At 46.5% G+C, this 25,587-nt stretch overlaps 1 protein-coding gene across 2 annotated transcripts in view; it reads left to right on the forward strand.

The window, feature by feature from the left end:
• Positions 1-24,667, forward strand: part of TK1 (thymidine kinase 1) — a 44,843-nt gene extending 20,176 nt beyond the window's left edge. Inside the window, exon 7 of one of the 2 annotated variants that reach the window (XM_063961296.1) lies at positions 3,877-4,016. In XM_063961296.1, coding sequence (XP_063817366.1) covers positions 3,877-3,894 — 18 coding nt within the window. In that variant the 3' untranslated portion in view covers positions 3,895-4,016. Of the gene's footprint in view, positions 1-3,876; positions 4,017-22,952 lie in introns of those variants that run through there. The other variant, XM_063961295.1, reaches the window with a different exon arrangement.
• Positions 24,668-25,587: the final 920 nt, after the last annotated feature.

A 25,587-nucleotide genomic window follows, 5' to 3' on the forward strand; every position in this document is an offset into this window, starting at 1 on the left:
GCGAGGGATGTTGGCCTCTTGGGATCAGGAGCCAATGCCATGGCGGTCTCGGCTAGGAGGGCGCTGTGGATCCATCAATGGAATGCTGATGCCGACTCCAAGAAAAATATGGAAGCTCTCCCCTTCAAACGTAGTGTCTTGTTTGGTGGCGGCCTTGCTGACCTGGTGTCTACCGCTACTGCTGGTAAGTCCTCTTTTCTTCCTTATGTTTCCACTCAACAGAAAAAGGTGCCCCATCAGCAGATGCAGTCCTTTCGGCCTAATAAATACAAAAGAGGTAAGGGCTCGTCCTTCCTCGCTTCAAAGGGTAGAGGAAGGGGAAAGAAGTCGCCTGCAGTGTCAGGCACCCAGGACCAAAAGTCCTCCCCCGCCTCTACTAAGTCCACCGCATGACGCTGGGGCTCCCCTGCGGTGTGGGGCCGTCTCCAAATCTTCAGTCAGGTCTGGTTTCAATAAGCCCTGGATCCTTGGGTCTTAGACATAGTGTCCCAAGGGTTCAAACTAGAGTTTAGGGAGATGCCACCCCCGCCGCTTTTTCAAATCTGCCTTGCCAGTTTCTCTTCCAGAAAGAGAAGTGGTAAATGCTGCGATACAAAAGTTGTGTCAACAGAGGGTCATTGTCCCTGTTCCCCTGTCCCAACAGGGGGAAGGGTTCTATTCGAGCATCTTTGTCGTACCGAAGCCAGACTGTTCGGTCAGACCGATTCTGAACCTAAAATCCCTCAATCCATACTTGTAAACTTTCAAGTTCAAGATGGAATCTGTTTGAGCTGTGATCTCCAGCCTAGAAGGGGGGCATTTTATGGCGTCAGTCGACATAAAGGATGCCTATTTACACGTCCCGAGATCCTCCGCATCAGGCCTTCCTGAGATCTGTGGTGCAGGATTGTCAATACCAATTTCAGACGTTGCCGTTTGGGCTTTCCACGGCCCCGAGGGTTTTCACCAAGGTTATGGCAGAAATGATGGTACTCCTTCGCAAGCGAGGGGTCACAATTATCCCGTACTTGGACGATCTCCTGATAAAGGCGAGATCAAAAGAACAATTGCTAAAGAATGTGGAACTCTCCCTGACTGTTCTGCAACATCACGGTTGGATTTTAAATTTGCCAAAGTCTCAGTTGATTCTTGCGACTCGGCTGCCCTTCCTGGGCATGGTCCTAGACACGGAGCTTCAGAGTGTTTCTTCCGGAGGACAAAGCTCTGGAAATACAGACCATGGTCAAGGAGCTTTTGAGACCGACAAGAGTGTCGATTCATCAATGCACTCGAGTGCTAGGGAAGATGGTGGCGGCTTACGAAGCCATTCCGTTTGGCAGGTTTCATGCCAGGGTGTTTCAGTGGGACCTGCTGGACAAATGGTCCGGGTCTCACCTACACATGCACCGGAAAATAAGTATCTTCCAGGGCCAGGATCTCTCTCCCGTGGTGGCTGCAAGGCTCTCACCTTCTAGAGGGACGCCGTATCGGAATCCAGGACTGGGTCCTGCTGACCACAGATGCAAGTCTCCGAGGCTGGGGCGCAGTCGCGCAGGGAAGAAGTTTCCAGGGAAAATGGTCAAGCCAGGAATCTTCTCTCCACATAAATGTTCTCGAGTTGAGAGCCATTTACAACGGCCTCCTGCAAGCGAAGAGCCTTCTTCAGGGTCTCCCTGTCCTGATCCAGTCGGACAACATAACAGCGGTGGCGTACGTAAACCGCCAAGGCGGAACAAGGAGCAGGGCGACAATGGTGGAAGCCACAAGAATTCTCCGCTGGGCGGAACAGCACGTGAGCGCTCTGTCAGCAGTCTTCCTCCCGGACGTGGACAACTGGGAAGCAGACTTCCTCAGCAGACACGATCTCCATCCAGGAGAGTGGGCTCTTCATCAAGAGGTATTTGCGGAAGTGACAAGGCGTTGGGGAATTCCTCTGATAGACATGATGGCGTCTCGACTCAACAAGAAACTTCCAAAGTATTGTTCCAGGTCAAGGGACCCCCAAGCCTGTGCGGTGGACGCCCTGGTGACTCCGTGGGTGTTTAAGTCGGTGTATGTTTTCCCTCCGCTTCATCTCATTCCAAAGGTGTTGAGGATCATAAAGCGAACAAGGGTTCAGGCAATACTCGTCGCGCCAGATTGGCCACGGAGGGCCTGGTATCCTGATCTTCAGGAATCACTAGTGGAAGATCCCTGGCCGCTTCCTCTGAGAGGACCTGTTACTGCAGGGGCCCTGCCTGTTTCTGGACTTAACCACGGCTGCGTTTGACGGCGTGGAAGTTGAGCGTCAAATTGTAGCTCGGAAGGGTATTCCCGGGGAGATCATCCCCACTCTCCTTAAGGCTAGGAAGGAGGTCACGGCGAAACATTATCACCGTATTTGGAGAAAGTATGTGTCGTGGTGTGAAACCAAAGCAGCTCCTGCGGAGGAGTTTCACTTGGGTCGTTTCCTCCATTTTTTGCATTCAGGCGTGGATGCAGGCCTGAAATTGGGTTCCAACAGAGTGCAGATTTCGGCTTTATCTATTTTCTTTCAAAAGGAATTGGCCGTCCTTCCTGAGGTTCAGACTTTCGTGAAGGGAGTGCTGCATATCCATCCTCCATTTGTGCCCCCCATGGCGCCGTGGGATCTTGAAGTGGTGTTGCAGTTTCTTATGTCTCACTGGTTTTGAGCCTTTGCGTAAGGTAGAGTTGAAGTTTCTCGCTTGGAAAGTGGTCATGCTTTTGGCTCTGGCGTCTGCCAGACGAGTGTCCGAGTTGGCGGCTTTGTCTCACAAGAGCCCATATTTGATCTTTCATTCGGATAGAGCGGAATTGAGGACTCGTCAACAACTTCTGCCGAAGGTGGTTTCTTCGTTTCGCATAAACCAACCTATTGTGGTACCTGTGGCTACGGATGCTGTGGGGGTCCCAAAATCTCTTGATGTTGTCAGAGCTTTGAAAACTTATGTCGCCAGAACGGCTCTTACTAGGAAGACAGAGGCTCTGTTTGTCCTGTATGCTTCCAACAAGATTGGAAATCCTCCTAAGCAAACTATTGCACGCTGGATTTGTAATACGATTCAGCAAGGTCATTCTTCGGCTGGGCTACCGTTACCAAGGTCGGTAAAGGCCCATTCTACCAGGAAGGTGGGCTCATCTTGGGCGGCTGCCCGAGGGGTCTCGGCACTTCAACTTTGCCGAGCAGCTACGTGGTCAGGTTCAAACACTTTTGCTAAGTTCTACAAGTTTGATACCCTGGTTGATAAGGACCTCATGTTTGCTCAATCGGTGCTGCAGAGTCGTCCGCCCGTTCTGGAGCTTTGGTATAGACCCCCATGGTCCTTTTGGAGTCCCCAGCATCCTCTAGGACGTAAGAGAAAATAGGATTTTAATACCTACCGGTAAATCCTTTTCTTCTAGTCCGTAGGGATGCTGGGCGCCCATCCCAGTGCGGATTGTTCCTTGCAGTTGTATTGATACTGGTTAATTTTGGTTACACGTGGGTTGTGTATCAGTTATATTCAGCTTGTTGCTGCTGTTAGTTCATACTGTTATCTGGTTTCCTGCTACTCCGGTTGTACGGTATGTTTGTGGTGTGGGCTGGTATGTTTCTCGCCCTTAGTTTAACAAATATCCTTTCCTCAAAATGTCCGTCTCTCCTGGGCACAGTTCCTATAACTGAGGTCTGGGGGAGGGGCATAGAGGGAGGAGCCAGTTCACACCCAGTCTTAAGTCTTTTTAGTGTGCCCAAGCTCCTGCGGATCCCGTCTATACCCCATGGTCCTTTGGGAGTCCCCAGCATCCTCTACGGACTAGGAGAAAAGGATTTACCGGTAGGTACTAAAATCCTATTTTTTGCCAGATTGTGATTACTTACGTAGTTGATGTATTTTTATTTATTCTTCACTTTGTTAGTTCACAAACTACAGATGACTACTACACTGATCCGCAGGACATTGCAAAAACTGGATAAATGGGATGGTCGTCAGTACGAAAAGTTTTTAATGCAGATCAATAAAGTTTAAATATTTTATATAGTTAGTAACACAATCTAATCAAGAGTGCCCCAACGCAAGTCTTCTTTTCTTTGTACATATACACAGTTTCTTTGACTCTAGGGTGCACCACCAACCACAGTCATTGCTTTGAAAAAGGGCGCATTATACATATGTTGGTCCCAATTATGTTACTTTAAAATTAGCCCATGAAATTATATTTTGATTGATACTGGGCAGAATCAACCCCATTTTCTCGTAGGTAGGTACTATGTTAGATAGTGCACAGTAGTGCATCTTTGTACTTATATCTGCGGAACTGTGACTCAGCCAGCTGCCATTTCTGTAGGACACCCATCAGCTTCAGCAGCAGCTTCCACCTATGAATCACCTCCTTAATTGGTTGATTTTATTTTCTCTAGCATCCTTAAGGGATATTGGGGAGACATAAGGGGTCATTCCGAGTTGATCGCTCGCGAACAGTTTTTAGCAGTCGTGCAAACGCTAAGCTGCTGCCCTCTGGGAGTGTATTTTTAGCTTAGCAGAAGTGTGAATGAAAGGATCGCAGAGCGGCTACCAAAAAAAATTGTGCAGTTTGAGTAGCTCTAGACCTACTCGGTGCTTGTGATCACTTCAGACCATTCAGTTCCGGATTTGACGTCCCAAACACGCCCTGCGTTTTTCCTGGCACGCCTGCGTTTTTCGAGCACTCCCTGAAAACGGTCAGTTGACACCCAGAAACGCCCCCTTCATATCGATCACTGCGGCTGCCATTGCGACTGAAAAGCTTCACTAGACCTTGTGTAAAAATACATCGGCCGTTGTGAAAGTGCGTGCGCACTGTGCTGGATTTTTACTTAATCACAGCGAACATTTTCAGCTAGCGATAAACTCTGAATGACCCCCTTAGTACGATGGGGTATAGATGGGGTCCAAAGGAGCTGGTACACTTTAAATTTCTTCACAGGGTGTGCTGGCTCTTCCCCTCTATGCCCCCTCCCACAGAGCGTTTAGAAAAAAGTGCCCTCAGGAGAGGATGCACACTCTGGAGCTCCAGAGTTTTCTTCAGTTTATTTTACATTTTTGTTTTCTGCAGCGGGGTACACTGGGATTCCACAGGGAATACATCAGGGAGGGGGGGGGGGGGGGGGGAGAGTTGGATCTTGATCCAAGGCACCAGCAGGCTACAGCTGTTCCCAGGTCACTAACGGGGGGGCTGCACTAGGCAGCCTTGAAAAGAGCTTTTTAAGAAGATTCAAGGGCCGCAGCACTGTTTGTCGTTCTGACATTCTGTGCTGCTGCTCCATCACCTCCCCAGCAGCGCTGCATACTCCCGCGGCCGTGTTCCTGGGTACTTGCAGCGGAGGCACACCGGTATTCAGGCACGCCACTGCTGACGCTCTCCTGGATCGCGTGGCTGCACATCAAGGAGGAGGTAAGAGGGTCCCCCAGGTGGGACCCGCCGGAAAAGTCGTGGTCCCAGGAGATGGACCATGCCACTGGCGTGGACACTGTACTGCACAGGAACCCCACTATATCTACCAGGGCAGCGAGCACAGGTCGGATTAACTAAAATCCGGTTTACATAGGTTCCACAGTAACCGGTGGTGAGGAACAGCATAAAGGATAAAGCGCTGACCTGTAGCCCCTCCCCCCAGCTATGGGCACCATCTACTGCTGGTGTTCCTGCCCTGGAGCTGCATTTCACTCTCCCTCACTCCGACAGATTTTTGCACCATCTTTACACAAGTAGCTGGGCAGATCTCCGGGACTGTAGGGCACGGTCTCCTATGTAAAGCCGCCTGTCTCATCAGTGCTGTGCATTTACAGGCACTTAAGTATTGCTTAAGTGCCTGCTATCTAAATATTTAGTATAAGTATTCTGTGATATACATTCAGTATCTACTGTGCATTTATATCTATATACATATCTCTATGTAATTTTAGTAGTCCAGTGCAGTTTTATTGTGTATCTGTAATAACTTCTGCATTGTACCTGTGACTGAGGGTACCTGTTGTATGGATTTCATTCTCGTGTATCACACTTCTTGCTATCACTATATTCTGTACCCTGGGGGGCTAGGTGCGTCAGGGTCTCATATTAGTGCTACACAGTATATACTGTTTGGTATTTTTTACTGTGTATTTCAGTCACCTCATACCGCTTTAATCCTCTGTGCCCTGTATTTACTGTCACATACAGTTGTGCTCATAAGTTTACGTACCATAGCAGAATTTGTGATTTTCTGGCCATTTGTCAGAGAGTATGAATGATAACTCACAAACTTTTTCTTTCACTCATGGTTAGTGGTTGGGTGAAGCCATTTATTGTCAAACAACTGTGTTTACTCTTTTTAAATCATAATGACAACAGAAACTACCCAAATGACCCTGATCAAAAGTTTACATACCCTGGAGGTTTTGGCCTGATAACATGCACACAAGTTGAGACAAACTGGGTGGAATGGCTACTAAAGGTAACCATCCTCACCTGTGATCTGTTTGCTTGTAACCAGTATGTGTGTATAAAAGGTCAGTGAGTTTATGGACTCGTGAAAGACCCTTGCATCTTTCATCCAGTGCTGCACTGACGTGTCTGGATTCTGAGTCATGGGGAAAGCAAAAGAATCGTCAAAGGATCTGCAGGAAAAGGTAATTGAACTGTATAAAACAGGAAAGGGATATAAAAAGATATCCAAGCAATTGAGAATGCCAATCAGCAGTGTTCAAACTCTAAGAAGTGGAAAATGAGGGATTCTGTGGAAACCAAATCACTGTCAAGTAGACCAACAAAAATTTCTGCCACAACTGCCAGGAAAATTGTTCGGGATGCAAAGAAAAATCCACAAATAACTTCAGCTGAAATACAGGACTCTGAAAAAAAGTGGTGTGGTTGTTTCAATATGTACAATAAGGAGGCATTTGAAGAAAAATGGGCTGCATGGTTGAGTTGCCAGCAGAAAGCCATTACTACGCAAATGCCACAAAGCATCCCGCTTACAATACTCCAAACAGCACAGAGACCAGCCTCAAAACTTCTGGAACAGTCATCTGGAGTGATGAGACCAAAATTTAACTTTTTGGCCACAACCATAAACGTTACATTTGGAGAGGAGTCAACAAGGCCTATAATGAAAGGTACACCATTCCTACTGTGAAACACGGAGGTGGATTGCTGATGTTTTGGGGATGTGCGAGCTACAAAGGCACTGGAAACTTGGTCAAAATTGATGGCAAGATGAATACAGCATGTTATCAGAAAATACTGGAGGAAAATTTGCACTCATCAGCCCGGAAGCTGCGCATGGGACGTACTTGGACGTTCCAACATGACAATGATCCAAAACACAAGGCCAAGTCGACCTGTCATTGGCTACAGCAGAATAAAGTGAAGGTTCTGGAGTGGCCATCTCAGTCTCCTGACCTCAATATCATTGAGCCACTCTGGGGAGATCTCAAATGTGCAGTTCATGCAAGACAACCCAAGAATTTACAGGAACTGGAGGCTTTTGCCAAGTACAATGGGCAGCTTTACCATCTGAGAAAATAGAGCCTCATCCACAACTACCACAAAAGACTTCAAACTGTCATTGATGTTAAAGGGGGCAATACACTGTATTAAGGACTGGGGTATGTAAACTTTTTTGATCAGGGTCATTTGGGTAGTTTCTGTTGTCATTATGATTGTAAAAAGAGTAAACACAGTTGTTTGACAATAAATGGCTTCACCCAACCACTAACCATGCGTGAAAGAAAAGTTTGTGAGTTATCATTCATATTCTCTGACAAATGGCCAGAAAATCACATTCTGCTAGGGTATGTAAACTGAGCACAACTGTAAATCAGGGGGTTATTTGCAGATATTGTGTTTGGCTATTTTGTACTGTTCCGCTCTAAGGCTACATTCCCTATAATGTCTGACACACAGGGCGGGAAATCTGCGGATCCTTCTGCATCATGCAGTGCTGGCACCAAGGATTTACCTGAGGGGGTAAGTTTTAGCTGATGGTTCAGGCACTGGGTGCATACATCTTCCAGTCAGCCTGCGGCCAGTCAGGAACCACCTTGGGCAGCGTTCTCAAGTATGCTGAATACGCTTGTGACACGTCTTACGCCCCCTGTGGGACCTCCTGTGCCATTGCAGCCACATATTTGTCCCTGTAGTTAGTCCGCCCTGGGCGGACACTGTCTACCCAGTTATAACAATTAAATCAGTCGTTGGTTAGACAAAAGTCTACCCCATGCCCCTCTGGGGTCAAGGGGTCATCTAAGAGGGCCATTTCTTCCTCACAATTCTCTAATATTTTGGATAATTCTGATAAGGATGGGGAATATACTGATCCATCAGACACTGATAGTCTCTTCTGATGAGGAATCTACAACCCAGATTGATGCTCCTGACCCAGTGGAGGCTATTAAGCTGATTCTCCAAATAGATGATGAGATCGAGCCCACTACTGCGTCTAAGAAACCTGATAAGTTCAAACATCAGAAGGTTACTAAAGTAGTCTTACCACATTCTGACCATTTAATTGACATATGTCAGGAATCATGGTCGTCTCCAGGAAAGACATTTTCCCTGTCTAAAAAGATGCTAGCTCATTATCCTAGTCCTGCGGAGTTGAGTAACAAGTGGGAAACTCCACTGCTGGTGGGCTATCATGTCGCCCATCTTGTTTTGTGTCATTTACTCTGCCTGTCACCTCACTGAAGGAACCGACTGATAAGCGTGTGGAGGGATGCCTGAAGTCTATTTACTCTCTTACCGGTGCTGTACATAGACCCACTATAGCAGCCTCCTGGCCGCGAAAGGAATTGAAGCATGGGTCAAGGCAATTGAGGATGAGCTGTCTCGGTATATTTCTGACACTGCCAGACAATATCGGTCTCATATTACCTTAGCCTCCCACTATATTCAGGAGGGGGCCTCTGAGGCAGCCAAGGAGTCTACTACGTCTATACTGGCTAGCCGAATTCTGTGTTTGAGGTCCTGGGAGGTGGACCTAGACTTGGAGGTGCTCCCTTTTAAGGGAGACATCCTTTTTTTGGGGGTATCTGAATAAGATTGTGACTGACTTGGCAACTGCTAAGACTGCATTTCTCCCAAGTACCAATCCTTCTGCACCGAAGGCAAAGAGTACCACTTCTCGTTCCTTTCGACCTCCAGGGAAGGCAAAGGGTCAGGCGTACCAGAGACGGGCTCGTACTTCCCAAACCTAAACAATCCTGGACCGCCCGTCAGCCTGCTTTCAAACAAGACAAGCCTGCTGTATGACGAGACGTGCCTCCCCCTGGGGGACCCCAGGGTGGGAGGTCGACTTTTGCAGTTCGCCCAGGCCTGGGTGCGGGAAGTTGTCTCTCACGAGTACGCAATCTCTTTCAAGAGACGTCCCCCTCGCCAGTTCTGCTCGACGGATATCCCTTTGGATCCGTTGAAAGCGCAAGTTATACACTTGGTTGTGCAATCCCTCCTGGACACAGGAGTGGTAGTGCTGGTACCCCTGTCCCAGAGAGGCAGTGGATACTATTCGACCCTGTTTCTAGTTCTGAAACCAAATGGGTCCTTCCGGCCTATACTCAACTTCAAAGCATTGAACAAATTTGTGAGTGTGTCCAAATTCCGTATGGAAACTCTGCGCTCTATTGTACTGGCCATGGAACCCGACGACTATATGGTATCCCTGAACATACAGGATGTTTACCTGCATATACCTATTTCTGTCTCATATCCACTATATCTGCGGTTTGCTATTGGCAACCTCCATGATCAGTTCCAGACTCTGCCATTTGGACTGGCCACAGCCCCTTGGATCTTCACCAAGGTCATGGCCGTGATGACTGCCCTTCTCCGCCGTCAGGGAATTAGGATCCTGCCATATCTGGACAACTTGCTGATCCTGGCGAACTCCCAAGATGTTCTCCTCAGTCATCTGGAACTGACGGTCCAATACCTACAGGCCCACGGGTGGCTCATCAACTGGAAAAAGTCCTTGGTGGTGTCTCTGGGAGCAATATTCCAGAATACGTCCAGCAGCCTGGTGACTAGGTCACTGAAGCGTTCTGCTGCTCCTGGGAGCTTTATCATGAAGCTGCCAGGAGCAGCGAAACGTGCCAGGAACCAAGTCACCAGGCTGCTAAGCTTATACTGCAATATTGCTCCTAGAGACACCACCAAGGACGTGGCTACCGATCACTGCACATTGTGAACCAGGATCCGTCAACTATCACTTACCATTGCTGCATGGGTCATCTTCTATTTTGATTCCTTGGAACACAGCATCACAGGACACCAAAATTGCCTTTTTCCTGCTAACTGTGGACCAGAATCGTTTCAATGTTGCCATTGCCATACGGAGGACCATTCTTTAGGATTCAGAACTTGGGTATCTGCACACTCACTATATCCTGTTCTTATGCTGTGGGTGTAAGGGAATCGTCACCCTACAACCACTCCAAAAAGACCCCTTTCTTGTATTTCAGACAATGCTATGTATATGGGGGTGCTGTCAACTACAGTATACGTACATTAAGGTTGGGAGGAAGAGAAAAAAGAAGAATCTGTATGGTTGACGCACTCAGAAAAAATCAATCATAAAACATAACCTTTATTGATTATATTAAAATATAATGTATATACGACCCAGACTACAGTGAAACATAAGAGTTAAAATCAGACAAACTAACGTGAATCCTATTAGATTGAAAGGTGTAAATAAAGGGTTAAAAAACGTGTCCGCGTGTATTACCTGTGTCTAATAATGGTAGAATTGTTATACCTATTCCAATATTACCACAGATCGATCACTTATATTATTTTAAATCAATTATATATCGACTGTCACAATTAATATTGGTAGTTCACCCTTATACCTTCTACTCAACAGAAATATCTCCCGGAAACTCACTCCACTTATACCTACTTGTACTCAGTCTATATAAGTACATGAATTTACTCAGATGTGGTAGTTACTTTGATTTTTTTTATGTCACCATAAATTCCTAGTGTATATAATCCCAAATAGGAATGGGTTGAGAGGTGGACTTTTACGTAACACAGATATCGCCTACATTCTAACATAGATCACAGTGGATAATTCAACCATGCATACAGGGGGGAATTACTTAGTCCTGTTGCATATAGGGGAAAGTTGCTAAGGGGACAAATCAGTCCCAGTGATGATGGTGTGGGACTTTAAGGGATATAGCAATCCCAATTTTAGCTATCCGCCCACATATGTTGCAGATTTTTCCTGGTCCTATTATAACAGACTAAAAAAATATATATAGAGGATACTGTTTCCCTCCGGGGTACGGCAGCCCCACTTATAATATAATACTTGTCTGTATAGACCAGGAATGTGTTCTGCTAGAGTGCACACTTCCCTATATCAGGACAACTTTAGCTTAATATCTTTCACTAGTCTCATTAGGAGATTTCAGAAAATTCAAGGATATGACAACCCTAAAATAAATATAAAGTGACCCCCATGCATTCCGGTCATTTAACGTATAATTGATTACCACTGTATAGTACAGCTAATAATGTAAGGAGATGCTAGGTATTCATAGTGAGAATGTCCCAGTGATATCTTTTTATCGTGTTGTGCTATATGTTTTCACTATAGCTATATATCTATCTATCAGTTGTCTGTCCAGTAGTAGTAAACTTCTCAGCCTTTACTCCTACACATACTTTCCCAGTGGATACATTAGGAATTTATAGTGATAACAGTTGGTGACATAAAAAAATCAAAGTAACTCCCACATCTGAGTAAATTCATGTACTTATACCTACTTGTACTCAGTCTATATAAGTGGAGTGAGTTTCCGGGAGATATTTCTGTTGAGTAGAAGGTATAAGGGTGAACTACCAATATTAATTGCGACAGTCGATATATAATTGATTTAAAATAATATAAGTGATCGATCTGTGGTAATATTGGAATAGGTATAACAATTCTACCATTATTAGACACGGGTAATACACGTGGACACGTTTTTTAACCCTTTATTTACACCTTTCAATCTAATAGGATTCACATATATGTTAGTTTGTCTGATTTTAACTCTTATGTTTCACTGTAGTCTGGGTCGTATAAACATTATTTTTTAATATAATCAATAAAGGTTATGTTTTATGATTGATTTTTTTCTGAGTGCGTCAACCATACAGATTCTTCTTTTTTCTCTTCCTCCCAACCTTAATATTCTTTAGGATTCCCAATGTGGAACACAGGATCGGTAAAGTGTATACTAACTGATATATCCACTTGAAACATTCCACTGGTTGGTTGCCCTCACTTATGACTATGCACTAGATTATTTGCATCTGAAAAGGAGCTACTACATATACAGCCCATAACAAATCCAGCTACTGGTGTATTACCAACTGATATATAATTTATTTGTTTTAATCTTTGTTCTTAAAACTGTTTATTAAAAACACATTTTATATACAGTATTGAGATTGTCTAAGCGCTGTATATTTATATATTGGTATTTCTCTAACGTCCTAAGTGGATGCTGGGGACTCCGTAAGGACCATGGGGAATAGCGGCTCCGCAGGAGACTGGGCACATCTAAAGAAAGCTTTAGGACTATCTGGTGTGCACTGGCTCCTCCCCCTATGACCCTCCTCCAAGCCTCAGTTAGATTTCTGTGCCCGACGAGAAGGGTGCACACTAGGGGCTCTCCTGAGCTCTTTGTGAAAGTTTTAGTTTAGGTTTATTATTTTCAGTGAGACCTGCTGGCAACAGGCTCACTGCATCGTGGGACTAAGGGGAGAAGAAACGGACTCACCTGCGTGCAGAGTGGATCGGGTTTCTTAGGCTACTGGACATTAGCTCCAGAGGGACGATCACAGGTTCAGCCTGGATGGGTCCCGGAGCCGCGCCGCCGGCCCCCTTACAGAGCCAGAAGAGCGAAGAGGTCCGGTGAAATCGGCGGCAGAAGACGATCCTGTCTTCAGATAAGGTAGCGCACAGCACCGCAGCTGTGCGCCATTGCTCTCAGCACACTTCACACTCCGGTCACTGAGGGTGCAGGGCGCTGGGGGGGCAGCGCCCTGAGACGCAATAAATCGATAAAAACCTTATATGGCTAAAATAAATGCATCACATATAACTCCTGGGCTATATGGATGCATTTAACCCCTGCCAAAACATACAGAAAAAGGATGATAAGGACGCCGAGAAAGGGGCGGAGCCTATCTCCTCAGCACACTGGCGCCATTTTCCCTCACAGCTCAGTTGGAGGGAAGCTCCCTGGCTCTCCCCTGCAGTCACTACAGAAAGGGGTTAAAAAAGAGAGGGGGGCACAAATTAGGCGCAGTATAAACAATACAGCAGCTATAAAGGGAAAAACACTTATATAAGGTTATCCCTGTATATATATAGCGCTCTGGTGTGTGCTGGCAAACTCTCCCTCTGTCTCCCCAAAGGGCTAGTGGGTCCTGTCCTCTATCAGAGCATTCCCTGTGTGTGTGCTGTGTGTCGGTACGTTGGTGTCGACATGTATGAGGAGAAAAATGATGTGGAGACGGAGTAGAGTGTCTGTAATAGTGTTGTCACCCCCTAGGGGGTCGACACCTGAGTGGATGTACTGTTGAAATTGCGTGACAGTGTCAGCTTTGTATAAAAGACAGTGGTTGACATGAGACAGCCGGCTACTCAGCTTGTGCATGTCCAGACGTCTCATACAGGGGCTTTAAAGCGCCCGTTACCTCAGATACAGACGCCGACACGGATACTGACTCCTGTGTCGACGGTGAAGAGACAACCGTGATTTCCAATAGGGCCACACATTGCATGATTGATGCAATGGAAAATGTTTACACTTTTCTGATAATATGAATACCACCAAAAAAGGGGTATTATGTTTGGTGAGGAAAAACTTCCTGTAGTTTTCCTGAATCTGAAAAATAAAATGAGGTGTGTGATGATGCGTGGGTTTCCCCCCGATGACAATTGATAATTCTAAAAAGTTATTGGCAGTATACCTTTTCCCGCCAGAGGTTAGGGTGCGTTGGGAAACACCCCCTACAGGGGATAAGGCGCTCACACGCTTGTAAGAACAAGGGCTCTACCCTCTCTTGAGATGGCCGCCCTTAAGGATCCTGCTGATAAAAAGCAGGAGGGTATCCTAAAATGTATTTACACACATACTGGTGTTATACTGCGACCAGCAATCGCCTCAGCCTGGATGTGCAGTGCTGGGTTGGCGTGGTCGGATTCCCTGACTGGAAATATTGATATCCTAGATAAGGACAGTATATTATTGCCTATAGAGCAATTAAAAGATGCATTTCTATATATGCATGATGCACAGCGGAATATTTGCCGACTGGCATCAAGTATAAGTGCGTTGTATTCTACCAGTAAAATGGTCAGGGATTCCAAACGGCATTTGGAAGTATTGCCTTAAAAAAGGGGATGTACCCTAGGTCGCCTCTCAAAATAAGACGCCGTATTATCAGGCGCAGTCCTGGTTGGCAAGCGGACAAAAGGGTTCCTCTTTTCTGCTCGTGACAGAGGGAGAGAAAAAATGGCTGCAGAGATCAGCCAGTTCCCAGGAACAGAAACCCTTTTCCGCCTCTGCCAAGCCCTCAGTATGACGCTAGGGCTTTACAAGTCAGGCACGGTGGGGGCCCGTTCTCAGTGAATTTCAGTGCGCAGTGGGCTCACTCGCAAGTAGACCCCTGGATCCTTCAGGTAATATTTCAGGGGTACAAATTGGAATTCGAGACGTATTCCCCTCGCCGTTTCCAAAAGTCTGTTTTACCGACGTCTCCCGCTGACAGGGAGGCAGTTTTGGAAGCCATTCACAAGCTGTATTCCCAGCAGGTGATAATTAAGGTACCCCTCCTGCAACAGGGAACGGGGTATTATTCCACACTATTGTGGTACCGAAGCCAGACGGCTCGGTGAGACCGATTTTAAAAATCTAAAATCTTTGAACACTTACATACAGAGGTTCAAATTCAAAATTGAGTCACTCAGAGCAGTGATTGCAAACCTGGAAGAAGGGGACTACATGATGTCTCGGGACATCAAGGATGCTTACCTTCATGTCAAAATTTACCCTTCTCACCAAGGGTATCTCAGGTTAAGGTACAGAACTGTCACTATCAGTTCAGACGCTGCCGTAGGGATGGTCCACGGCACCCCGGGTCTTTACTGAGGTAATGACCGAAATGATGATATTCCTTCGAAGGAAGGGAATTGTAGTTATCCTTTACTTGGACGATTCCCTGATAAGGGTAAGATCCAGAGAACAGTTGGAGACCGGTGTAGCACTATCTCAGGTAGTGTTGCGGCAGCACGATTGGATTCTCAATATTCTAAAATCGCAGCTGGTTCCGACGACTTGTCTTTTGTTCCTAGGGATGATCCTGGACACAGTCCAGAAAGAAGGTGTTTCTCCCGGAGGAGAAAGCCAGGGAGTTATCCGAGCTAGCAGGAACCTCCTAAAACCGAACCAAGTCTCAGTGCATCAATGCACAAGGGTTCTGGGTAAAAATGGTGGCTTCCTACGAAGCAATCCCATTCGGCAGATTCCACGCAAGACTTTCCAGTGGAACCTACTGGACAAATGGTCCGGGTCGCATCTTCAGATGCATCAGCGGATAACCCTGTCACCAAGGACAAGGGTGTCCCTCCTGTGGTGGTTGCAGAGTGCTCATCTTCTAGAGGGCCGCAGATTAGGCATTCAGGACTGGGTCCTGGTGACCACGGATGCCAGCCTGCGAGGCTGGGGAGCAGTCACACAGGGAAGGAATATCCAGGGCTTATGGTCAAGCCTGGAGACATCACTTCACATAAATATCCTGAAGCTAAGGGACATTTACAATGCTCTAAGCTTAACAAGACCTCTGCTTCAAGGTCAGCCGGTGTTGATCCAGTCGGACAACATCACGGCAGTCACCCACGTAAACAGACAGGGTGGCACAAGAAGCAGGAGGGCAATGGCAGAAGCTGCAAGGATTCTTCGCTGGGCGGAAAATCATGTGATAGCACTGTCAGCAGTATTCATTCCGGGAGTGGACAACTGGGAAGCAGACTTCCTCAGCACGACCTCCACCCGGGAGAGTGGGGACTTCACCCAGAAGTCTTCCACATGATTAAAAACTCAACAGGTATTGCGCCAGGTCCAGGGACCCTCAGGCAATAAGCTGTAGACGCTCTGGTAACACCGTGGGTGTACCAGTCAGGGTATGTGTTCCCTCCTCTGCCTCTCATACCCAAGGTACTGAGATTGATAAGATGGAGAGGAGTAAGCTCTATATTCGTGGTTCCGGATTGGCCAAGAAGAACTTGGTAACCGGAACTTCAAGAGATGCTCACGGAAGATCCGTGGCCTCTACCTCTAAGAAGGGACCTGCTCCAGCAAGGACCCTGTCTGTTCCAAGACTTACCGCGGCTGCGTTTGACGGCATGGCGGTTGAACGCCGGATCCTGAAGGGAAAAAAAAAAAAAAAAAGGCATTCCAGATGAAGTCATCCCTATCCTGATCAAAGCCAGGAAGGATGTAACAGCAAAAACATTATCACCGCAATTGGCGAAAATATGTTGCGTGGTGCGAGGCCAGTAAGGCCCGACGGAGGAAATTCAACTGGGTCGATTCCTACATTTCCTGCAAACAGGAGTGTCTATGGGCCTGAAATTGGGGTCCATTAAGGTTCAAATTTCGTCCCTGTCAATTTTCTTCCAAAAAAGAACTAGCTTCAGTCCCTGAAGTTCAGACGTTTGTAAAAGGGGTACTGCATATACAGCCTCCTTTTGTGCCTCCAGTGGCACTTTGGGATCTCAATGTAGTTTTGGGTTCCAAAAGTCACATTGGTTTGAACCACTTAAATCTGTGGAGTTAAAATATCTCACATGAAAAGTGGTCATGCTGTTGGCCCTGGCCTGGGCCAGGCGCGTGTCAGAATGGGCGGCTTTATCCTGAAAAAAGCCCTTATCTGATTTTCCATTCGGACAGGGCGGAATTGAGGACTCGTCCTCAATTTCTCCCCAAGGTGGTTTCAGCGTTTCACCTGAACCAACCTATTGGTGGTGCCTGCGGCTACTAGGGACTTGGAGGCCTCCAAGTTGCTAGACGTTGTCAGTGCCCTGAAAATATATGTTTCCAGGACGGCTGGAGTCAGGAAATCTGACTCGCTGTTTATCCTGTATGCACCCAACAAGCTGGGTGCTCCTGCTTCTAAGCAGACTATTGCTCGTTGGATTTGTAGTACAATTCAGCTTGCACATTATGTGGCAGGCCTGCCACAGCCAAAAATCTGTAAATGCCCACTCCACAAGGAAGGTGGGCTCATCTTGGGCGGCTGCCCGAGGAGTCTCGGCTTTACAACTTTGCCGAGCAGCTACTTGGTCAGGAGCAAATACGTTTGTAAAATTCTACAAAATTGATATCCTGGCTGAGGAGGACCTGGAGTTCTCTCATTTGGTGCTGCAGAGTCATCCGCACTCTCCCGCCCGTTTGGGAGCTTTGGTATAATCCCCATGGTCCTTACGGAGTCCCCAGCATCCACTTAGGACGTTAGAGAAAATAAGAATTTACTTACAGATAATTCTATTTCTCATAGTCCGTAGTGGATGCTGGGCGCCCATCCCAAGTGCGGATTGTCTGCAATACTTGTACATAGTTATTGTTACAAAAATCGGGTTATTATTGTTGTGAGCCATCTTTCAGAGGCTCCTCTGTTATCATGCTGTTAACTGGGTTCAGATCACAGGTTATACGGTGTGATTGGTGTGGCTGGTATGAGTCTTACCCGGGATTCAAAATCCTTCCTTATTGTGTACGCTCGTCCGGGCACAGTATCCTAACTGAGGCTTGGAGGAGGGTCATAGGGGGAGGAGCCAGTGCACACCAGATAGTCCTAAAGCTTTCTTTAGATGTGCCCAGTCTCCTGCGGAGCCGCTATTCCCCATGGTCCTTACGGAGTCCCCAGCATCCACTACGGACTATGAGAAATAGAATTATCGGTAAGTAAATTCTTATTTTTCTTTTGTCTTAAGGGAGACCTTTTCCCAAAACCTACAGCTGCTAGGACAAATTACGATTGAGTGTGCCTGACTCTTATATACTTGTTTTATATAAATTTATTTTTGGTATCTTCTTTCCATCTTAACCAAGAGATTGTTCCGGCTTTTATCTCTTCTGGTTTGTCTTCCATAGAACGGTCTTTGGATGTGGTACGGGCTCTCCGTATCTACGTGGAGAGGACGGTCTCTATCCGGAGGTCAGATACCCTTTTTGTACTTGTTGGTTTTCACAAACGTGGCTGGCCTGTGAATAAGCAAACCTTGGCCAGATGGATTAGAATGGGGATTGTATAAACTTATGCGCAGGCTGGTCTTCCAGCTCCTGCTGTTATCAAGCCCACTCTGTCTGATGGACCTTTTTGGGCGGTCTGCTGTGGCGCAAGGCGGCTACGTGGTCCTCAGTGAACACGTTCATTAGGTTCTAAGCCTTTGATACTTCCGCCTCCCAAGATGCTTTCTTTGGATGGGTCTGGGACTCCAGGTCGACGACAAAAAGGTCGACACCTTAGGTCGACATGGAAAAAGGTCGACATAAGTTTTTAATGGGGGGGGGGGGTTTGTGTCGTTTTATTCGTAGAGTGACCGGGAACCCCAATTAGTGCACCGTGTCCCCTCGCATGGCTTGCTTCGCTCGCCATGCTTCGGGCACGGTGCCTCGCTTCGCTCGGCACAGATTACCGTTCCGATCGTAGTTCACGTGGATCGTTAAGTATGAAAAAGTTCCAAAAAAGAAAAAAATCGTGGAACTCATGTCGACCTTTTTTCAAGTCGACCTTTTTGTTGTCGACCTGGAGTCCAGATACCTCTTTGGATGCCGGGTTCTTGTGCTCGCTACGGTGCATCCCCTCCCATGAGGAACTGCTTTAGGACATCCCCGATGTATTCCCTGTGGAATCCCAGTGTACCCCGCTGCAGAAAAGGAGATTTATGATAGACTTGCCATAGTTAAATCTCTTTCTGCGAGGTACACTGGATTCCATAGAGCTACCCACCCTGACACACTTAGCTTCTTTTGGGTTTGTATGGCTGGTCCCTTCTCTTGTCGTGAGAATGTGGTTCTATGTGACTAATGTCTGCTGTCTCTTACCTGCTACTGCATTGGACTGGTTAACGAAACTGAGCCCCAGTGCTCAGAGGTGGGGTTATAGAGGAGGCAGTGCAGTGCATCCTGGGAACAGTCAAAGTTTTAGCCTGTTGGTGCCTCAGATAAAGATCCAACTCTACACCCCGATGTATTCCCTGTGGAATCCAGTGTACCTTGCAGAAAGATTTAACTATGGTAAGGCTACCATAAATCTCCTTATTTTCGGTATGCTGTTTGTGCAATAGCATACCTGCACGATGAGAGTTGGGACAGTCACCGGCCTTGCGAGGTGTCAGAGCCGCTGCCCCGCTGCAGGACCACCTGAGAGGTTGTTTGTTCAGCGGGGCACTGCGCCTTAGCTGTCGCAATCGCAGCACGATGTCTCCCTCTCGCATACAGTAAGAGCAGGCTTGATAAGTTTTACTATCTGTGTATGTGATTTACTGTGAACATGGGTAAACACAAACTATGCAGTGCATGCCTCACCAGATTCTCTCCCTTATCTCATTCTGTTTCATGTGAACAATGCAGCCAATCTTCACAACTCGGTGAGGGGGCTGGGGGAGAGGGTCAAGAGCCTTCCTGGCTAGGGGCCCTTACGAATATGATTGTCTGTCTGATATGTCATCACAACTCACTGCTAATGTTCAGAAAACTCTGCTACTACAACAGGCTGTTGCAGACTTAGCTGCTACGGCAGATGTTGCAGAGCCCCCCTCTCTAACTCAGGACTGCAAAAGTTTGGTTTACCTGCCTTACGCTCTGATTCAGATGAGGATATACAGGAGGATAGGGATGACTTTGATCCCGTCAGTGGGGATTCCACTTCTGCTCAGAGTATTGAACACCCCATTCTGTCTATACGGGACGTGTTAAGACTCCCTCCTGGAGGACGCTGCATCACAGCAGTCTGTTTTCTTTACACAAAACAAGCCTAATGTCGCTTTCCTTGATTCTGCAGGGTTAGATGACCTATTTTAGTTAGCGTGGATAAATCCAGACAAAAAATACTAAGTGTCAAAAAGATTTTTGCACACTTTCTCCCCCCATTTGCTCCCGAAAGTAAGGAACCCCCGGGAGTTGACGTATCAGTCTCTCGACTGTCAAAAAAGGCAGTGCTGCCTTCCCCGGGCTCCTTTATCATAAAGAACCCTGGGGACAGAAAAATAGAGACTACACTAAAGTCTATCTACACAGCAGTAGGTGTATCGCAAAGGACGGTGATAGCGGGTTGCTGGATGACCCATGCCATTCACACGTGGACTTCTCAAATTCAGGAGGGCCTCTCCGGGGATGTGCCTCTGGTCACTACAGTGACTCTCCTGAAGCACATTCAGGACACTGCACGCGTCCTGTGTGACTAGCTCAAGGAAATTGGCAATATTAATGCTAGAACTTCTGCCATGGCAGTGTTGGTGCGCAGTGCCTTGTGGTTGCGTCAGTGGATAGCAGACGCAGAATCTAAGCGCAGTGTGGAATCCCACCCCTTTACTGGGGAATGGCTCTTTGGTGTTGAGCTGGATACGTGGATTTCCAAAGTCACTGCAGGGAAATCTACGTTTCTCCCCTCTGGGGCCCCGCCGGCTAGGTGTTCATACCCAGGGACGTCTGTTCAGTCCTTTTGGTCTAACAGATTTCGATCTAGGGCCAGGGATGCCTCCAATGCGACTAGAGTTAAGATAAAAAGACCTGCGAACACTGTTTCTCGGGAACAGAGCACCAGTTCTGTTTCTGCTAAGTCTTCAGCATGATGGTGCCCGCCCACCCCGAGGGGATCTCGAGGTTGGAACTCGACTGTGTCACTTCAGCCTCGTCTGGGAGGTTTCCTGCCAGGATACCTGGGTCAAGGACCTCATTTCTCAGGACTACAAGCTGGAGTTCGACGGTGCTCCTCCCCAACGCTTTTTCAAATGAAGCTTACCAGCTTTGGAGCTTATGCAAGTTACGTTGCTCATTTGCGCTCGCCCAGCTGTCGGGATTCCGGCGCCGGTATGCTGGCCGCCGGGAGCCCAACCGCCGGCATAACGTACTACACCCCTGCTAGACGTGTCTCAGAATTGGGGGCCTTATCGTGTAAAAGTCCGTACTTGGTCTTTTACGAGGACAGGTGCTCAGGACTAGACAGCAGTTCCTGCCGAAGGTTGTCTCTGCGTTTCACCTGAATCACCCTATTGTGGTTCCTTCAAGTTCTGACGCTTCTGCTACTCTGGAGGCGTTGGATGCTTGAAGAGCTATGTCAAGCGGACGGCTCGGATCAAAAAGACTGATTCCTTGTTCGTGCTGTATGATGCACAGGAAAAGGGTTATCCTGCTTTAAAGCAGTCCATTGCTCGTTGGCTTAGGCTTACTGTCCAACAGGCCTATGTGTCGGCAGCCTTACCTGTTCCTAGGTCTCTGAAGGCCCACTCTACAAGATCTTTGGGCTCTTCCTGGGCGGCTGCCCGTGGAGTCTCGGCCTTGCAACTATGCTATCTGATCGAGGAAGAACACTTTTGTTAAGTTCTACAAGTTTGATACCCTGGCCAAAGAGAATACCCAGTGTGGGCAGGCGGTGCTGCAGAAGTCTCTGCACGTTCCCGCCCGTTCTGGAAGCTTTGGGACGTCCCCATCGTGCCAAGTCTCCCCAATATCCCTTATGGATGTTTGAGAAAATAGGATTTTAATAACCTACCGGTAAATCCTTTTCTCGTAGTCCATAAGGGGTATTGGGCGCCCGCCTCAGTGTGTTGAATTTTCTGCAGGTTCTCTTTTATGTGGTTACCTGTTCAGCTGTTGCTGTTATTGTTACCAGCTGTTGCTGGTTGTTGTATGTTAGTGGTGTGCTGGTATATAAATCTCACCACTCATTTATTATGTTCCGTCTCGCAAGGTTGTCCTTTCTCCTTCGGGCACTGTTTCACCTATAACTGCCTGTGGGAGGGGGCATAGAGGGGAGGAGCCAGCACACCCAGTTGAAGAAATTTAAAGTGCACCGGCTCATTCGGACTCCGTCTATACCCCATTGTACGAAGTCTCCCCAATATCCCTACCGGTAGGTAATTAAAATCCTATTTTAAGTCTTGCAATAAGTCATGTTGGATGATTTGGTATTCAATAAAGTATTCATGTTTGTGTTGTGGGGTGGGGTGGGGGGGGGGGGGGGGTGGATAAGAGGCACACATCATCCATGTGTGCCTCTCATATTATTCAGTCAGTCCTCGCCATCTGGCCTTTATGATTTAAACACATCAGAACACACACTCTTGCTTTATCCGTGACCTGCTTGTGTTGCGCAGAAGAGGTCGTTACTACTGCATGACAGGTCCTCCTAGCCACCAGTGCAGTGGGTAACATGACCCTACTTGTTCACGACATATCCTAGACCCTGTCATCTGAGCTGTGAGATGTAACTGGGAACAGGCTGATTCAGTAGGATTTTCTGAGGGTCGGGATCTCTGCGGTCGAAATACAGACGCCGGAATCCTGACATCGAGTGCTGCGTGTCCCCTCGGTGGCGAGCATTCCCCCTCATGTGGTGGCGTGGACCACCACCCTAGTGGGAATACTGGGGTGGAGGTCAGGATTTCAACTGCTGGCATTTTGACAGTCGGGATTCCAACTAATGGGAAATTAACTGTATCCTGAACAGGCCACATACATGATGTGTAGGGAGGTGGTGGGCCATATTTTGCCCACCCTGCTCGGGCATGCTGTGTATGTGTACTTCAGCCTTAGACAATATAGCTACATATTTTGGGGAAGTTTGAGGGATTATGTTGTCGGCCTCAAGTGTATGAATGCTGTAGAGTGCAGAGTGGGTTCTGGTCCAAGTTCTGGTAGAAGCTTAGTCTTTCATTTCTTACAACACTTTTTTGTTTCCTGCAGGTGGAAGTGATTGGAGGGGCTGACAAGTACCATTCTGTCTGCAGACCATGCTACTTTAGGACACAGATACCAGCAGATGGAAAAGAGAACCTTGGTCACAGCCTTAAAGACAAAGCATCTCTCTCACTTGGCACTAAACACCTACCAGCCAAGTCGCCGCGTAAACCTCTATCACAGCTGCAATGTTCTTAATTCCATGTTACCTAACCTTGTGCTTCAGGTGAAGTGGACAATACAGGGCTGACATTCTGGGCTGTAAGTGGTGAAAAAACTTGGCTTGATTACAATATTCCTGACTTCCAATGGGTTGTCAGAAGCAAGGATGAATGATGTGGGTATAAATGTGCATTTTATATAGGGTTCTATGTTGGTCCATTAATCAATCATTTGCTTTTTATTTTTGTTCTGCCTCTTTCACAAGAAAATTTTCTGTATGATATGTAAAGTGAGGAAAAATAACTTGGTGGTCACAGTTAGTGGTTTAATCATGGTTGATCTAGCACGATCGAAGTCATAGGTAGTTTAAGAGGTTGCCTGCAGTTACTTAAGCTAGGTACACACTACACCATTCCGGATCTTGGGTGACTGCATGATCGACAGAACTATATGTTGGTCGGCTGTACACACTGAGCGATATAGTGCCGGATTGGAGGACATATCTCCTTGTGTGTACCCAGCTTTACAAAGCTGTAGTTGGAACTTGCAAGACATAGCTTTGAAGTGAAACCAGCTGGCCACTCATGTAAGTGGATAGTGATGGTGTTAAATTAGCATTAGTCTCTTACTGCGGTGGCTTTTTTTTTTTTTTTTTTTAAACAATCGTCCACAGGACTTCAGAACAAGAAAGTACAGGTAATGTGACCATGGTGGCTTTACAGCAGAACTTAGTTTCCAAACCTCTGACTGGGGATTTAGAAATGTATATAAAAAGTAGCTGCCCAACCGTGTACAGATAACTATTAAATATAATTTATTTTACAAGTACATCATTTCCAGGTCACAGGTTTTCTGCCAGTGGATGGTAATTTAATAACATGCTAATATAAAAACATTCAATTAATTTTTATAGAACTTTTTTTTTTTTTTTTTTTAAATTGCAGTGAGCTATTTGCTGTTAAAAAAATTGGCTGGACATACAGATGGAGCCACGCTAATCATGGCTCTGTCTGCGACTAGGTGCGCCCCGCCGGCACCGAATGAGACGCACGTGCATTGTAGACACGCACGCGCTCCATTCACTTTGAATGAGAGAGTCTGTGTACGCTCAGCGGCGTGCACAGACTTGCTGTTCTCCCCCCGCCTGTGATGCAGCGCGTGGCTCCATCTGTACTGGTTTCCATTTGTTTGTTTTTTGTGAACTGTACATTTCTACATGCATGCAGGTATCATATTGCACTTTCTATGGCGATCAGTACCAAATGAAATGCTCCAGCGTGTAAGTCTAGTGGGGTCTCCTACATTGCACCTTGGATGGTAAAGAATCTCCCAAACTTGCTGTGATAGTGTGAGATACTGTAAGTGATTCACTGGTGCAAAGGAACCAAAAAGAAAAAAATAACCCTTTATGACCGCTTGTCAATTGAAATGTACATTATTAAAAAAATGTGATGTGATTATTAGGCCCTGGATTTTTTGGATCTAAAGAACTAAAATATATATATTTTTTTTTGTTTGTTATTTCAATCCCTGTTTTAGGAATGAAAATATATAAATTAAAAAAAATTAAAAAATAAAATAATAATATATATATGTATGTATATTATATAATTTTTTTTTTTTCCAGTTTAGGAATTTATACGATGCGTGATTTTGTTTTATATTCATACAACATATAATTATGTTTGTAACACTTTATCATAGATGTGTCCTGACACTTCCTTGGAGTGCTTGCTCCTGCTATGCTGCGCAGGTGTGTATGCTATGTAGCAAGGCTGTAACAGGACACATCTGCATATATGAAAACTACTCATTCCACACATTTCCACAGTAAATATGTACAGTATATAGTTTGAAGTTTAACATAATAGAATTAGGTTTTTTTAGGTTCCAACAGTCAAAATAGGTAATTTTAGGTACTAACACACAGATTGTAATTTTAGGTCCTGTAGAATTAAGAGGGTCATTCAGACCTGGCTGCTAATGTGGCCTGCAGCACAGTTTGCTGATGGTAGCAAACTGTGCAGCGGCTGTGTTGACACACACATTGCGGTCACTCCCATCGTGGATGCGCCTGCAGTGTGATTGACAGCGGTGGGCATTTGTGGAGTGGCGTTGAGGGGGTGGGCTGGGATTGTTTCCAGAGCGCCTGCGTGACATCACAGGCAGCTGCTCCAGTATAAAAAAAAAGGGAGATTGCGGACGCGTAGGGAGGCGGCTTCTCATGCTGGGAGGCCTTGCCCTGATCTGGCTGTGTATATCTCTGAATAACTTCTGAAGTATGTTATTCCCTGATACATAAAAAGAAACACATTTTGAGTGTAATGGGAAAGGATTAGAAAGAATAGGTTAGACCCTAACAATCCTGGGCTTAGCAGTGATCGTTGGCATTCAAATCCCAATGTTCATTTAAATGTATGAACATTTTCTGGCAGATGTAACGGTTTCTGTGAGTTTTAAAGATGGCTTCGCTCGGAAA

This window comes from Pseudophryne corroboree, chromosome 3 (assembly GCF_028390025.1).
Source record: "Pseudophryne corroboree isolate aPseCor3 chromosome 3, aPseCor3.hap2, whole genome shotgun sequence".
NCBI classification, from domain to species: domain Eukaryota; kingdom Metazoa; phylum Chordata; class Amphibia; order Anura; family Myobatrachidae; genus Pseudophryne; species Pseudophryne corroboree.